Source organism: Poecilia latipinna, unplaced genomic scaffold (genome assembly GCF_001443285.1).
Source record: "Poecilia latipinna isolate Pla-1442-1.1 unplaced genomic scaffold, P_latipinna-1.0 Scaffold345, whole genome shotgun sequence".
Classification (NCBI taxonomy): domain Eukaryota; kingdom Metazoa; phylum Chordata; class Actinopteri; order Cyprinodontiformes; family Poeciliidae; genus Poecilia; species Poecilia latipinna.
This window is the reverse complement of record NW_015112961.1, coordinates 202,403-218,745: the sequence shown is the minus strand read 5'-3', so window position 1 is coordinate 218,745 and position 16,343 is coordinate 202,403. Positions and strand designations below refer to the sequence as shown.

The 16,343-nt window shown below is 35.6% G+C and overlaps 1 protein-coding gene across 2 annotated transcripts; it reads left to right on the top strand.

The window, feature by feature from the left end:
• The first annotated feature begins 312 nt into the window (after window positions 1-312).
• On the top strand, window positions 313-15,600 carry camkva (CaM kinase-like vesicle-associated a). Of its 2 annotated transcripts, none has more exons than XM_015035701.1 (11): window positions 313-567; window positions 11,230-11,355; window positions 11,480-11,611; window positions 12,078-12,152; window positions 12,237-12,375; window positions 12,530-12,650; window positions 12,766-12,841; window positions 12,927-13,063; window positions 13,174-13,252; window positions 13,877-13,964; window positions 14,313-15,600. In XM_015035701.1, the coding sequence occupies exons 2-11, from the start codon at window positions 11,261-11,263 to the stop codon at window positions 14,619-14,621; spliced, it is 1,251 nt and encodes a 416-aa protein (XP_014891187.1). In that variant the 5' UTR covers window positions 313-567; window positions 11,230-11,260; the 3' UTR covers window positions 14,622-15,600. The 2 variants fall into 2 exon arrangements, with proteins under 2 accessions (XP_014891187.1, XP_014891186.1); XM_015035700.1 differs by having other exon boundaries at window positions 11,213-11,355.
• The last annotated feature ends 743 nt before the right edge of the window (window positions 15,601-16,343 follow it).

Below are 16,343 nucleotides of genomic sequence, written 5' to 3'. Positions count from 1 at the left end.
CTTCTTTCTCTAAACCATCATAAGAGTCTCTACGACAGAAGCAGACATTAGTTTTGAGACACTGCTGTTTCATTTTGCTCTCTATGTATATCCATGATTTTTCTACTTTTGGATCAAATGAAGCTACAGTTGAGCACAAACACGCTTTTATTTACAAGAGAAGTTGTGTAAGTTCCAGAGGAGTTACTGTGCGTAAAATATCTTTATTTGGTCATCACCGAATCTGCACACACACACCTACACACACACACACACAAATATGATGTTGGAGATTTGATGCAGTGCTGTATCCGCGCAATCAAACATTAAAGCGGTGCAACGTGCGTCGCACACACAACTCCTCCTCCCCCTGCATCATCTCAGCTCCGCTCTCACCATCACACACTCACGTAATACTCCCGTGGTTAAGCTGACTTGTTGGAAATGCTTGAGGATCTTAACATTGGTCCGACTGCACGCCGCCTGTAACATCAGCGAGGATCAAAAAAAAGTAAAAGCGCAACAAGAAAAAAAGCGTTATCTGAGCAGACGAGGGGCGGTATCGCAGATTGGAATCAGTCATTGAAGGTAAGTGAAAAACATTAGATTTTATTTTTTGTAATCTAATCACAAAATAACGACGATAACAACAACAACAAAAAGACTCTGATTACATTGGAAAGAATCAGGCATAAGTGCTGAATATCTGGGAATAATTTATTCAGAAACAGGTTTTGATCAAATCTCAGGAGGGTGGCGTACGTGTTTTGTTTATAAAACTTTGGCAATAACATATTTGAGTGGATTTTAGTTGTCTCTTAGAAGCTTAGGTCCAGGCAGTCTGAGCAGCTAAACATATGGAGAGGCGAATGTTTTATCTGCCAATCTACTTCAGCTGCAGGTTATGTGAATCCATCTTTTTCCAGATTAAAAAAAGCATGTTTTAATACTGTTATTATTATTATTATTATTATTATTATTATTATTATTATTATTATTATTATTATTTACATTAGTTTTCACTAGAAACTCTGTTTACAAACTTGATACCAGCAGGTCATGCAGACTTGATGAAAGTGTTGTTAGAGTTCTTACACTTGCAGCACTTCATGAGTTTAACACACTCACAGTCACGCAGTGTCCTTGTCTTCTTGTCATCACTTGTCATCGTTTCACAGTGAAGCAGCTATTCCCACTTATTAAAAAGAAGGAAAAAAAAGGACTTTTTAGCTATCTCTTCATGCACTCCTGAAGGAGGCTGATAGAGTGAGTGGACATGTCAGAACACTGTTTACCAGTTGGAGGAAGATACTGCCAGGTTGTTTTGTTTGTTTGTTTGTTTTTTTTCATGAGAATGAAGGAAAACATGGAGCCCTGCTACATACATGTGAGGATATCAGTGTGTCTTTAATAGAAAAAAAGTGGAAGTATGATGTGATATGATGGTACATTAATGGATCATTTTCAGTCCTAAGCTGAGCTATAGTACAGTAAATGTTTCAGAAATAATCTTCTGAGTGAGATTCAGGAGTCAGTTACTAACAAAGCTCACTGTTGATTAGAGCCCAAAGGAGAGTTTGAATTGAGGCCCATTCCAGTTTAATTGAATCCTATTCTTCCCTACTCTTAGTTTCCATAGTACTTTTAAGGCTGCGGTTGGGAATGAAGCTGACTTTCAATACTATCACAAATGTGCATATTTTCTCATTTAAGATACTTTTAATGGGACAATAAACACCATGATATCACATTTGAAGTGTTCTGATTTATTAAGTTGAATCCTTGTTAATTACTGTTTGTGACAAGGAGCAACAATTTCTTGATTTAGACATTTTAACATTAGTATAAATAGTTTAATGTTCACTTCAAGAATGTTTGACCATTTATATGCATAATATGTCTGTTCTTTGTGACAACTATACAGTATAAAAAAATGTGTACTAGTAATACAATGTTTAAAAATCTAAATCGAATTTAAATACATCAAAGTGAATATATTTCTTAATAAGTCACATATGTTGACAAATATGTAGGTCATTTTTAATTAAATGCCAAAAAATAGTTGTAGCTGGTGCTGGGTAGCAGGACTGCAAAGAGGAGGGAAAACCTCAGAAAATGAGTCTTCAAGACCAACACCTATCAGTCTGCATCGTCACTAATATCAATAAGAAACATCTCTTATATCACAGCTGTAAATAAACTGGGTCCATGGGGTTACTGAATATATGAATATATTTTATCTAGCACTTGTGTTTAGCCCTAAAGCATTTTAATACTTAAATCATACTAAGCTTGGTTGTACTTGACATCCGAAGGGAGTCGCTCCGTTCCACTGTTGCCGCATATTTGCTCTGCAGGAGAGATTGCTGCTAAGTTAATAACTCGATGCAGTCAGCTGGGTTTTCTTAGATAGTTAATGCTTTACTAGTTGGTTCTATAAACTGAATGTGGCAGGATTTTATTATTATTATTATTATTATTATTATTATTATTATTATTATTAGGTCAGAATTAGGAAGTGTGCATCTGTATTGTATTTGAGTCTCTGTGTATAAATGAACTGATTGGATTTTGTGTTTTTGAATTTGAATTAGATCTCTGATTAGTAAAGTGCATTGAAGAGGCACTTTGTAAACAGACTGTGTTGAATAAAAGGGGAAACAAAGGACAAGTGTAACACATTTGTAATTTTTTTTAAAATAGATTAGTTTGCAAATGGTCTGAATTATATTGTGCTTTTCTAGCCATAAAGAGAAGAAAAGCACTAGTCATGTTACAGTAGCACCTCATTCACGCAGTCACACACAAACTTTCGTACACCACTACACAGGTTAGTAGGCAACTTGGAGTTAATTGGGGCACCTTATGATGTGACAGTTTTTAGAATGGAAGTCAACTACTTTTCCTATTGTAAATAAAACCTGATATTTTTAGGTTCAGTCTGAGAATTCAAGGGCTCCTTGGCCTCCTGCTGGCTTGAGGAGGATTGAAGTACTGACTTCATTCATTTACGCCTCTGCAGACTCTAGTTTGTTGTGATTCATAAATGCAATGTGCTTAAAACGTTAACAAATTAGAGTCATAAGATTTTTTAAATGCTGAAAGAAATGCTACACCATTAGTCGAGGAAGACAATTTGTCCTCCAGACAAGTAGGATGAACATCAGTAGAGGGTTGCTCTGAAGTCTGACTCAAGTTAACTGATTATACCTTGTCTCACGATATCAATGTCAATCACTTATTACTGTAGAAACTTTTATTATAATGGCTACTAACAGGTAATGTTAAGTCAACATCCTTACTAACAAAACTATTTAGAAGTACTCAACATAAACTACAAGGATAGCCTGAATAGCTGGTTGCTGCATGCAAAATACTGATATCATTAACCATGTTACATACTTAGAAAAGACTAATGACAGCTTTGAACAGATATTGTTTTGACTCTAGTGGCCTTTATTTGACTGGAAAGTGGGTTGTGAGAGAAGAGGAAGACATTTGACAAAGGTCAACGGGCCGGGACTCGAACCTGTGACAGCCTGGTAGAGGATTAAAGTCTCTGTATATGGGTAGCAGAGGCCTCTGTGGGCACTGCCATCCCCAAAGATACTTTTCTAACTTTCTGCTGCAGTCGGTTGTGCTGCAGTGCTAAAACCAGCTCACATGTATGCAGAAATGACAAATGTGGAAATTTAGTTCCTGCTATGTCATGAGTATTTTCATACACCTCTTTCACAGTTTCACAGCAAGCAACATTTTGTTTGCTTCTCTCCTTATGTTAGGTTAATTAAGCCCTTCAAATGCCACACACTATATTTCCTTATTGGAGTCTGTTTACTCCTCTCTATTAAACTGGCAATGGCTTATCAAGAGAAACTTCAAAGGCTCATCATTGAAGAGAGTGATTATAGAGATGATTATAACACAGCTGTGACCTTTGGTATGTTATTTGCTTTGCACTAAACTGAAACCTACGTTTTGTTGGACTTTACTGATGTTTTATTTATGGGTGACAAATTAAAGAAAAGGCAAACATTTTTGCCTATCAGTTTAACATGGTAATAGTCTGCAATATTATGAGCTTGGCTCATATCCTGTCAATTTTTAGACTCTAGTCTGAATTACAGCTCTGTACCAGTCACATAAAGTGGCAGGAGTCTTGGCCAGTGACGGCAGTGAGAACACACAGAGCTGTTCTGCACAGACAGTACCTTGGTGCATACTGTAGCACTTGGAAACCATGGCAACAAAACAACATCAGAAGAAACTGGTCAGATGAGCCAGTGATGCTTGAGAAAGAGATGAATGGCGGAGTCAATGCAGAGCAAATCAAAAACAGGCACAAAGGGAGGCTGATTCATGCTGATCAAAATGTTCTCTACATCTCTGGCTTTTTTGGCTGAAAAAAAAGCAGGTATTATTCATTTGTCCTTGTTAATTTTCCGACATAATGTTCTTAGAAACAATGGCTTGGGGGTTGGAAGTTGTCGCATTCTGGCAAGAAGGTCTCTATGTGTGGAGATTGCACGTTCCTCCTGCAGGGTTCAAAAAGCCCCAAGCATGTACAGCTTTGGTTAGTTGGTCTTTGCACCATTATTTCTTTTGACTGTTTTACAGCAGACTAAAGTCATCAACCTTATTTCCCGATGTAAAATCAGAGATGCAGATAGGTACACTTCTTTTTTGCATACAGGCTCACTAATGAGGCATTTAAATAAAGCATTAGCGGCCATAAGAATTGGCTCAAAAATCATCACCACCATCTGCCCCCATGTCACCACGCAGTTTCCTTTGAAGAGCCTCAGTTGTTGCCAAAATCTGCAGCTCTGGCCTGCTGCCACTGTCTCGTGTCGCTTCGACCAACAATCCAAACCCAAAATAGCAGCATGAAAAACAAACAGCATATTTTTAGAAGTCAAAGTTGCATGAAGTACAGTTTTTTACTTCTCAGCCATTTTCTAATAAAAACAAGATAAGCAGTTTCTAAATAAAGTCATCAGTAAGACATTAAACTGACAATAATTAAAATTTTCTTTCCTATTATAAAATAAAAGACTGTCTGTCAAACTTTCCCCATACCTTAATTTTTCCAAACTATATATATATTTTTTTAAATGCAGTGAAAATATATTTAAAAATAAATTCTAAATGAAACGTGTGAGTGGGGCCAAGTTTCTTGTTTATCCTCCAGCGAGAACATACACCTCCACTGTGGCAATGTGAACTAAAACAGTTGCTAAGAACACAATTCATACATTAAATAAATTGAGAAGATGAGGCAACACAGCAATTGAATTTGGACAAAACAATTTTCAAACATATCAACTCAAATCACAATATGAAGTGGGAAAATTAGCGTCTATTATCACACTTTAATCTCAGGATGTTGATATGAGTAGGCCCAACGTGTAATTCAATGTCTGTTTCTGGATGGATGGATGGACGGACGGACGGACGGACGGACGGATGGATGGGAAATACCTGAAATTATTTTTATAACTAAATTCTCTTAGAGATCCTTACTTATCACTGTTTTAAGAACAATCATCCCAATGATCTCCATATGTACACAAAGTGACGACATTATCACTGTTTCTAAATGTAAGCCGTGTACATATCCAGAGTCATTTGGTAAGTGATAAGCCATGTAGATGAGTTATGAATTTTCCAATAGCACAACTTTAACTTTGTGTTTGTCAAACTGACACAGATTTCTCAAGACTTGAAATATTGAGAGCTCAATTTTTTTTAGAGTTAAGATTGATCAATCGAAAGAAAAAGTAAATTCAAAAATGCAAGAAATGTAATGAAAATGAAAAAAATAGAGTAAAATAGAAAGTGAATAATAAAAACAAGAAGATTGTTTGGAAATTTACTTAATCATGTGACTCACAAGGCTTATGGTAAAGCATGAGTTATATTGAAACAAAAGATTTTTACCTGTTTGGACAGATACATTTTATGTCTTAGGTAAAAGTTGATCATTACTAAAGAAAACATTTTAAGAACAGGGGAAACAAGGCAGTCAATTAGATTAAAAATGGTTTTAGTCATTGACCTCTTAAAAATGCAGCACAAAGAAGGGGGCTGTGAATTCACTGGTAGTCTCAGAGAAGTCTAAAACAATCTGAATGCAGTCTGATTTTATTCTTTCAAAAGATAGAAAAGATTATAAACTCTTTTTTTGTAAAGTAGAGACATATCTTCATATATTTAAGATGATATTGCTTAAGGTTCATGGCCTTGATTTTTCCCCCCCCGCTAAATCACTCCTGTATGGTAATATCTCGTCAGCAGACAGTGAGGCCATTTGCTTTTTAAGGTTTTATTTTATAGATTTTTATCATTTATAGTAAACACTAACAACAGCAAAAACAACATTCAGCACATAACATCAACCCAACCAGTCACAACCCTCAGCAGACCAACAAACTAGACTCAACAACAAACAAAGAACACATCCTTTAAACAAGGTCAATTATATATGTCTTCACACAGATATGTAAGCAAATGTTGATGATCCATCTTATGTGGAACCGGGTTTTTGGAGACTGTTCTTGTGGTTTGAAAAGCTGCTGCATGTTTAAAGAACAGAACGCTGCGTCTCCACTCTGTTACAGATGGACTTTAGTCTGTTCATTGAAAAGGAAGTTTCTTCTGGCTCTTCCCAGTTTCATCTTTAATTTTTTTTTCATTATTTGTGGCAACACAGGAAAAAAAAAAGAATGAAAGGCTATATATTGATCGCACAATATTAAAACACTTTACACAAGCAGAAAAAAAATTAAGGGGCATGCAAATGAAAACATTTTTTGTACAGTATCACAAAAGGTGCTACTGTCTTCCATTTGACAAAAGGAGGACAAACTATACGCACATGGCCTTATACCATTGTGAGGATGATTTTTTTTTTTCATCCCAATTTCAATTATAGTTATTTTTTGTCCCTCTAATTCTTTAATCCACAGGGGCTACTGCATTGGCTGCATCATTAAAGAGAAACTTAAAAGATCAGGATGTTTCTTAAAAAGTCAAAAGTAAAACAATACAATCTACAAATCCAAAAGAGCGACTCTACTTTTTTTTCATTAACTCCAATTAGTGTTCACATTTGAGCTCTCTCAATGATGAGCGGTATTAATTTGAAGCAGCATTGATGCTCCCATTAAAGAAGACTTTATCACTCAGATCTCTGAAAAGTTGAAGATAAAATAACTCTGATTCAGCAGCAGTCGGCTTCTTTGTGTCCTTTTATGTAGAACAGCCTTTAATCTCCAAAATTGCTTTTATGAGAAAAAAGACAAAATGTTCAGAAAATCCTGCCTGACTTTTCTGTGCCGTGTGGTGTTTGCTGCGCAGTGCTACTGACTGAGTCAAGCTTCCGGGAAAAGGTGTGAGGAGCTGTGATTCAGTGAGCGTCTGATGATTGCAATAAATGGTTTCACAGCAGCGCTGGGCTTTAATTCGGCTCGCTGCTTGGACTATTGTCTGTCTCTGAGGCAGTTTTTGGGTGATACGGAGAGGTAAAAGACGGAGGTTGTTCAAGTCTTCCAAAAAGGCCCATTAGACATGATATTAAAGTTGTTTTCTAAGAGTCTGGCTGAACTTTGTTCTGTTTTTTAGGTGTTTTATTTACAAGAAAAAGAAAAACTGTCTATATTTTTGCATATATTGTGTTTCAGATGTAGCTCTCCACATCTGTCTTGCTTTCAGTAGTATTTCTGAAAGCAAGACATATAGCTATTGAAATTTGGTCATAAATCTCTTAAACCTGTGCTTCAGCTGCAGTCTAATACAGAACTCAGAGTTCCCTCCGTTAGGACAAAAACAGGCCATACTGAAGTGTCTTGCATTTTGAATGAGAAGATCGAAGAATAAAAAAAATGTGAGAGGTAGAGCTCTCCAATGAGAGATGGGCTCTTTGTATTAGTACTTCTCAGTCCTCTGCTATTTGTTCGTATGTCTGGAATAAAACTAGCCTTGAGCAAACACTATTGGATTTGAGAATGGAAAACTAATGGGATAGAAGAGACAAAAGCCCTTAGGCTACTCCAACTGGACCCCTAACTGTTCATAAACATGATTTAAATAATAAGTGTTTTTACTTTTTTATTACATATAGTAACCAGAGAGCAGAGGTGGAGACATAAACTGTTTAATTTAATCTTCTTCACAGTAGCTTGTGTCCTAAAAATAATTACCCAGACTTTACTTTTACCACACGTACGAAGGTTTACTGTCTACAAAAGGATGGCAACAAAGCTAGGCTCTTTTAAATTATTTAGGTAATATTTATGAGTCCTTCAAAGTTATATGAATTGCACAAACAGATATCACAACAGGGGACAAATTAGATATTTTTAAGGGTGATACTCTGTTATGAAGTCAGCAATAAATAAATGAAAAGGTGTGATAATTTATGTATATTTGTATAGACTCTATGGAATAATTTTAGAATGTGATCATAACTTCGAGTGAAACTGTGTTATCTTACAATAAATCCCTTAAAGGATGCTTCGGTTCGCAGCCTTTCAAAACCTGAAGCATGGCTCACTAAACAAAACATTGTACAGACATAGTCATACTAACCATATGTTTTTTTTTTTTCTAAAGACGTCTTGTCTCTTTGTTCACTTCATCATATCTACTAATGTTTCTTCTGTGGCTTAAGAGAAATAACAAAAATAGTTTTAATTTGCCTCCAAGAACTGTTAATTCTAAAACTAATGTCTGCTTCATCAGATTAAATGTCCAAAAGTTCATGATCAGAATGAGACTTTAAAGTTTAGTTTCTAGTTTAAAGTATTTGTATTTAGAAATCTTAATTAATAACCACATGCTAACATAGTAGAAGTATATACTCTGTGTTCTAGATGAAGCAAGACGTGCGGATTTTTCTGTCATCGATCAAGTGACGTTTTGGATCTTTTTTTTCGCCACTACATCAAACATGTGAAAACAGTAACTACAAAATTTACTTTAAATTAAAGAAAAGTTTTGCCCTTTGCCCTAAGGTGAAATGTATTTAAAGATTAAAAGAAGGACAGGCTATCTTTTAAGATGTGCTTCCAGTTTTGTATTTTCAGGTCACGTTCATGTTCTAGTTTCTTTGTTTAAAGCTTCCGGACACAATAGCCGTGAGAAATATTTGCCTCTTGTCTTGACTGAGGCTGCAGACAGTCAGAATCTTTGTACTCCCACTCTTCTGCACAAGCTTCCACTTTTATTGTAAGGCCTGCCAAAAAAATAAGCCATTTACAAGTCATCCATGTGAGCAGTAATGTTTATTTGGTAGCTCTGGAACTTTGTAGCATTTCTGAATTGCAGCTACAGCAACATCAGTCACTCTGGAGTAAAAATCATGATTTCACTTTAAATTGGACTTAGCTATAAAAGTGAGATGATAAAATCGTAACTAAATACCTGGTTTCATTGGTGTGTGTTTGTTTAAAATAACAGCTAATTTAAACAACATTTTCAGCTTTCAGACTTTTTGAGTTCATACTGACCACCAATTATTGAGAATTTAATAAATTTGAAATAGATGTTCACTTTCTCTTGTGGTAAAGGTATTGCTTGCCAAATGTACAGAAGGATCGAAATAATTTTGCATGAAGGTATCAGTCAAGAAAATGCTACACAAATTCCCACTGCATTTCATGTGCATCATATCACACTGTAAAACTCAGACAGGACTACTTCAGTGGTGCTGTTGCCACTGTGCTGCTCTCCATTTACCAATTACTGCCTTGTCTTTTTATCAATTTTGGACAAATGTCCAGTTTTAGCAGTGACACTGTCACTCCATATTATGTCCAAATATTTATTAACTTTCATGTGATTAGAGTCTCTTCTTCATTTTTAGATCTGTGCACGTGAGAGGTTTCAGCTGTGATCTTTGATAGCTCTTGAAAGGTGAAAATATGAGATATAATTGAGAAACACAAAGTGTTTTGTTTACGGTATTTTGTGAAATAATTTCCTTAAACAAGCAAGTTGTGTTGATAGTAACAGAGCAGTTGTTATTCTAGCGAGGCCATTTTGCATCATATTACTTATGACTGTGATCGTGTCCTAAGCTTTGATTTGGTCATTTGTTATAGATTTTTAGAAATTAGTAGTGAAAGAAAAAACATGTAATTTAGTTTATTATTTTTCCTCAAATGCCTTATGTCTTGGAAATTTTTATGTAGAAATAGCATACACGTTTTTTGTTGTTTTTGTATATGAACATTGCTATGAAAGGCATAGTTAGTTTGCTATCTTTTGATTTTACCAGTATGTTTGTTCTGACTGCAAAAATGAGGCCTGGCCAGAAGTCCAACAAAAACAGACAGATGATCTATAGAGGGAGCTAAAGATTAGGATCATCTTTAGCTCATCCTCAAAGGTGCATTGTCAAAGTGAAAACATACAAAAAGATCAGAAATTATGAGAAATTGTTTTTTCTTTAATTCTAAGAAAGCTTTTTGAAATTATTATCAATGAACTGTCATTTTCTGAATACCAGTTTGTTTTTCAAACTTGATATCCTTTTGCATTGTGTTATCATGTTTTGAGATATGCCTCTCTTATTCTCTATCAGAAAGAAATCTTTTAGATGAAGGAAAATGATTTTAAATCTAAAACTGCCAGTGGTATGAATAATTTAAATCATACTTAATATGAAGAAATAAAAGAAACATTTTTGCTTATGTTAATATTAAATAATTTTGTTGTAAACATATAACAGTACTTTAGATAAATCTTATTTATCTAAATTATTAGATAAATAATACTTTTATTTCAGTTTTAGTTTATTTGTTATAAAGGAGATGAATGAATGTTGTGGCAGCTCCTGCTGCAGTAAAGCATTGACTCGCCACAGAACCTGAGAGAAACAAGCTGAAGCTCACTGCAGAAAGCTACATTATTGAAATAAGTCATTGTTATGTTTTGTAGCCCCAGTTGTAATGTGAAATTATTGCCTATGCATGCCCAATTATGCTCACCTGCAGTATTCTCAGATGCAAAACTATGAAAGAAAAACAATTAAAACCACAAAGTATTCCCTACATATATTAATTTAGACAGATTTTTTTTTTTCTTTTTTTTGTCTGAAGTGCATCGTTGTGCATTCATTTCTTGCTTTGTTTTCCTACAGTCATTAACACATTATTACAGTAGATTACTGCAGACCTTTCTGTGAAGAGGTTTGTTGAAATTAAACTTTATTTTGCACTGTAATCTTGAGGTGTTGCACTGTGGCAGGACTCTCCTTGGCTGAAGGGCACAGGCTGCCATGCCGTTTGGTTGTCTCACACTCGGAGAGAAGAAGGATTACAACAGTCCCACGGAGGTGACTGACAAATATGACCTCGGACAAGTTGTTAAGTCGTGAGTACATGTTTTTTGGGGGTTCTAAATTCTCACATATTTGTTGTCCTGTGATGATTCAACTCAAAATTCGCTAAATGGTTGCACTGTTGTCTTTTTTTTTTCTTTTTTTTTTTTTTTACAGGGAGGAATTTTGTGAGATATTCCGAGCAAAGGACAGGAATACCTTGAAAATGTATACATGTAAAAAGTTTAACAAAAAGGATGGAAGGAAAGTGAGGAAAGCTGCAAAGAATGAGATAATGATCTTGAAGATGTAAGTGAGCATTAACACAAAGCTTATCCAATCTAACCTCAGCTAAAGCATATGCATCGAGACACACGCCATCACAGATATGCTGTAGAAGACAGACGATGGACAAAAGTCCAAATAAAATTCACTAAAAATATCTAACTTTATATTCTGTTGGTCAATTTACATATCTGGTTTTTACTGTATTCATAAATCAGACCTAAGTTCATTGAAAAACGTTAAATATCAACTGATAAATAGATTTATTTATATCACTACAGCTGAATAAAGAACAATGAATAAGATCTAGCATCTGGAAATCAGTTATGACATGAATACAGCTGCACTAGATGACAGCAGGTTATTCTCTGATTTCCAGCAGGCCTTGTATTTAACTAGTTACCTTAACAGTAAATTGTAGCTTGTATTGTGGTTGTCTTGTGACATCACTCGGTGAACTCTACTCCTAACTCTATTCTTTTATTTAAAGGGTAAAACATCACAACATCCTCCAGCTGGTTGATGCATTTGAAACTAAGAAAGAGTACTTCATTTTTCTGGAGCTGTGAGTTCTTTGTGGGGGGCCTTTCGTTATTAAACAACACGACGCAATTCAATGCTTTTTAACGCAGACCTGTCATCTCATCAGTGCTACAGGAAGGGAGGTCTTTGATTGGATTTTGGATCAAGGCTACTATTCAGAAAGGGACACCAGCAATGTAATGAGGCAGGTTCTGGAGGCCGTCGCTTACCTGCACTCTCTGAAGATTGTCCACAGAAACCTGAAGGTAGGTTTACTACTGACACCTAGTGAACATAAAGAAGCATTTCACCCCCCAGCAGATGAAAAGTTCTCTGAGTAGGATGAGCATCATAACAACCAGCACAGATCAATGAACTACAATGAATCCTTTGTTGCTTGGTTATCCTCTATTAATGCAGCTGGAGAATTTGGTGTACTATAACCGTTTGAAGCACTCCAAAATTGTTATCAGCGACTTTCAGCTGGCAAAACTGGAAAATGGACTAATTAAAGACCCGTGTGGGACTCCAGAATATCTTGGTGAGTGGCATGTCGTCTGATCTGAATATATAGCAGTAATTTAAACAAAACAAATCATGACATTTAAAAAAAAGAATAAAATAAGTATGAGACGTTATCTTTGCTCGAACTGCAGCACCTGAAGTGGTTGGAAGACAGAGATACGGTCGACCAGTGGACTGCTGGGCCATCGGTGTCATCATGTATATACTGTAAGTGCTAAATTATGTACTTTTAAGTGCATTAAATTCATTATCTGATTTCCTTCTAAAATGTATGCTATGCATTTCTTCAAAGTTTATCAGGGAACCCTCCTTTCTATGACGATTCTGATGAAGAAGACCCAGATAGCCGTGACAAGAACCTTTTTCTAAAGATTTTGTCTGGGGACTATGAATTTGATTCTCCCTACTGGGATGACATTTCTGATTCTGGTAATATATAGTCATATTCTAAGTTATTTCAGTCTCCGTATCACAACATATCAAAAGACTGAGTTTCAAATAGAAACCTTATTTTCCTGTGTTTTTTGTGTGTTTTACAGCCAAAACCTTGGTAGCATCTTTGATGGATGTCGACCAAGACCAGCGATTGACTGCACAGGAAGCTATAGCCCATGAATGGTAAAAAAAGGAAATAAGTCAAACACGGCTTTTTATAGTTTTTAAAAAAAAAAAAACAATGTGAAGCATGAAAAATATTCAGCTTTGTACTCATGTAGAAGATGTAAATGATTTAAGGTTTAAATTGGGCTCCATGAGATGTAAATGGTGGTCACATCTCATGTCATCACATGAAAATTTAATACATCTGTTGAAGTGCAGACAAAAATGCCATGGCCCTATTTAACTGCCTGATGCACAATACAACCATTCTCGCTTGAAACGGTCTGTCTTGGTTGATTGAAACGGATTGCATTTTCCTTTGCGATGGAAGCCCTGCTGGTTTAATACAAGGTGTCCTCTGTGTCCTTTGACCAACTCCAAATGTGAGTTTTCCACTAATGCCCTCTGGTCCTGGTTTGTTGCAACTCTTTGGAAATAAAAACTGTTGACATAGAAATCATTGTTCTTAAAGTGCAGCAAACCACTTCCAGATCATTCTGTTTATTCTTGAAGATGCTTACCAGGTTCTCGACTTTTCTGCATGTGAATTTCTGCAAGTCCCAGCTGTAACAGTTTGAATTATGAAGCTTTTTTAAGTACTGCTAATGCTGAAAATTGTTGTCCTTTTGTTTACTATTTTAGGATTTCTGGAAATGCGGCCTCCGACAAGAACATCAAAGATGGAGTTTGTGCCCAAATCGAGAAGAACTTTGCCAAAGCAAAGTGGAAGGTAGAATCGCTCACATACATAATAAATATTCACATCAGGCAACATTTCTTTTTTCTGTTCATTCATATTCATTTTTAGAGACATATACTTACTTAGGACATCAATGTGAGAACATTTCCTAATAGAGAACTGCAGATTTAATGGAGTATCATATCCTATAATATGTAATTTAAATTGTCTAATATCTCACCCACAGTGTTTAGGTTAGCCTTGGAGTTATTTAATGCTGCACCTCCTGCATGCATTTGCACAATTGTCATATTTGAGAATTACTTCATGAAAAACACATATGCATTGCAGACTTGAATGAAATTTTGTAAGTTTTATGGTGAAATATTTGTCTCACAGAAAGCTGTAAGGGTAACTACCCTGATGAAACGTCTTCGAGGGCCTGATCAGAGTGACTCGGGGCCCGCAGGAGGGGCAGCAGGAGCAGCAGCCGACGCCAACACACCCGGAGGTGGTCCTGCTCCTCCAGCCGGTGGTGGCCTCAGCATGGCAGCCACCCTTAAAGCTGCTCTTAAAGAAAAGGCCTCTGACACACAGACTGCAACCAACCCTGCACAATCCTTGCAGCCTGCAGCGCAGCAGGAGGAGCAGCAGTCACGGTGCAACGGTGAGGCTCCGCAAATGGTGCCACAGAGAAAAGGAGACTAAGCCAATTGACCCATGATAAGATGTGGGCCTTACAAGCACATGTAAAACTAAAACATCTGGCATCATGAGTATGTGTCTGTGCTGTTCGACAATCACAGTTTGCAAACGTTTCATCTTTTGCCTTTTGTACTGGTTGATTATTAGTGTTCTCTATCTTCGTTTTTCCTTTTGTTATTTTGTGTGTAGGTCTCTTAAAATGATCGTTGCAAAGTAGCTCTTTTATTGTTTCCCCTCCTTTGAGAACTGTATAATATATTCAGGTAATTCATTGTTCATTGTGTAATTAAGTGAATTTCACAGGCTCATTGTACATACATGTATTTGTCACAACAATTGCTACTTTTTAGCTTTAGAACTCACAAGCCTGAGTTTTTATCTTGTGACTTAAAATTATAAGTTGAAATATTTGGTCATTTGATCACAATTAATTTGACTACAATTGTTTTCAAAGTAAGCAAATAACACTGTACTTGTTGAACATATTTGAATGAAATCTGTTCCTAAAATAAATCAGACAAGGTGACCATCCTTAGATGTGCATCATCCAAACTGTAGGATAAGTCGATATGAGAAAATAACATTTAAAACTGTAAAATATAGATATTATGAGAAGTTTTTTTTTTTTTTGAAAGACTACATAGCTGAAAAAATGAATTTAACGACTAGATATCTACACATTTAGTGCAGTATGTCAAACAACTTAAAATTTTAAGGCAGCAAGAATGCACATTTTTAAGTTGAAGTGCCTTATCATTTGTTGCAGTCATGTTTCTAGACTTGATTTAAAATGCTTTTTAAATAACTAAAATATTCAAAATGTTTCATTGACTTCTGTTTTGGGCCTTGTATTTTGTCCTCTTTCATTGCTTGATTTATTACAAACAAAAAAATATTTGGAATGTTCTGTGTGCTGTGCTGTTTTCGCTGTTGCTGTGTTGTAACCTGTAATTACTAAATAAAGATTTTATTGTAAAGCCAACATGCCATATATAGTTGAGTATGCATGTTATTTGTGTATTACATCTCACTGAATATGTTTATGCCAACCAACATTAGGGCCATAATACCAACCTACTACCTGAGAAAGAGATAGAAAAAGAGTTTTCATACATATTTATGAAATATAAAGCATTTGTTTTTAAACAAAATTGAAACATAGTTAATGATGGAACTAGCATGATTTGTACAGGCAAATCATACTAGTGGTAGAGTCGCCACGCAAAAGCTTTTTCGTCTAAAGGTTAAAAACGTCTGAACCTAAGTGTACAAGTTTGGAAGAGAGGCCTAAAGACTGCAATCCATTAAAGAACTGCATTTTATCAGTAGTTTGCTCTTAGAAAGCTTAAAATATATACAGATTAAACCAAATGTGCGACTTAAACTGTTCAGTAGAGTTTAAGGTATTGAATAATTGAATAATGTTTTTTTTTTTTAAAAAGGGACAGCTCTGTTGGAGATTTGTCATGATCTATATCATCTGAGTAAAAACAGTCATATTTAGAATCACATAGAGCGCCAAATTTGATCATTAAAGCCATTTATAAAAAACTTGGACTTTTGAACAAATTAATTGATGCTTTCTTATGCACGAGGCTTACGCTGGCATAAAACAGAGTTTCATTGTTTAAACTACTCATATCTGTTTTACTTTTGCAATTTTGAAACATTTGTTATGCACCAGGATTTGAACAGCAACACCAGAGGGGAAAAAATGAAGCAGAA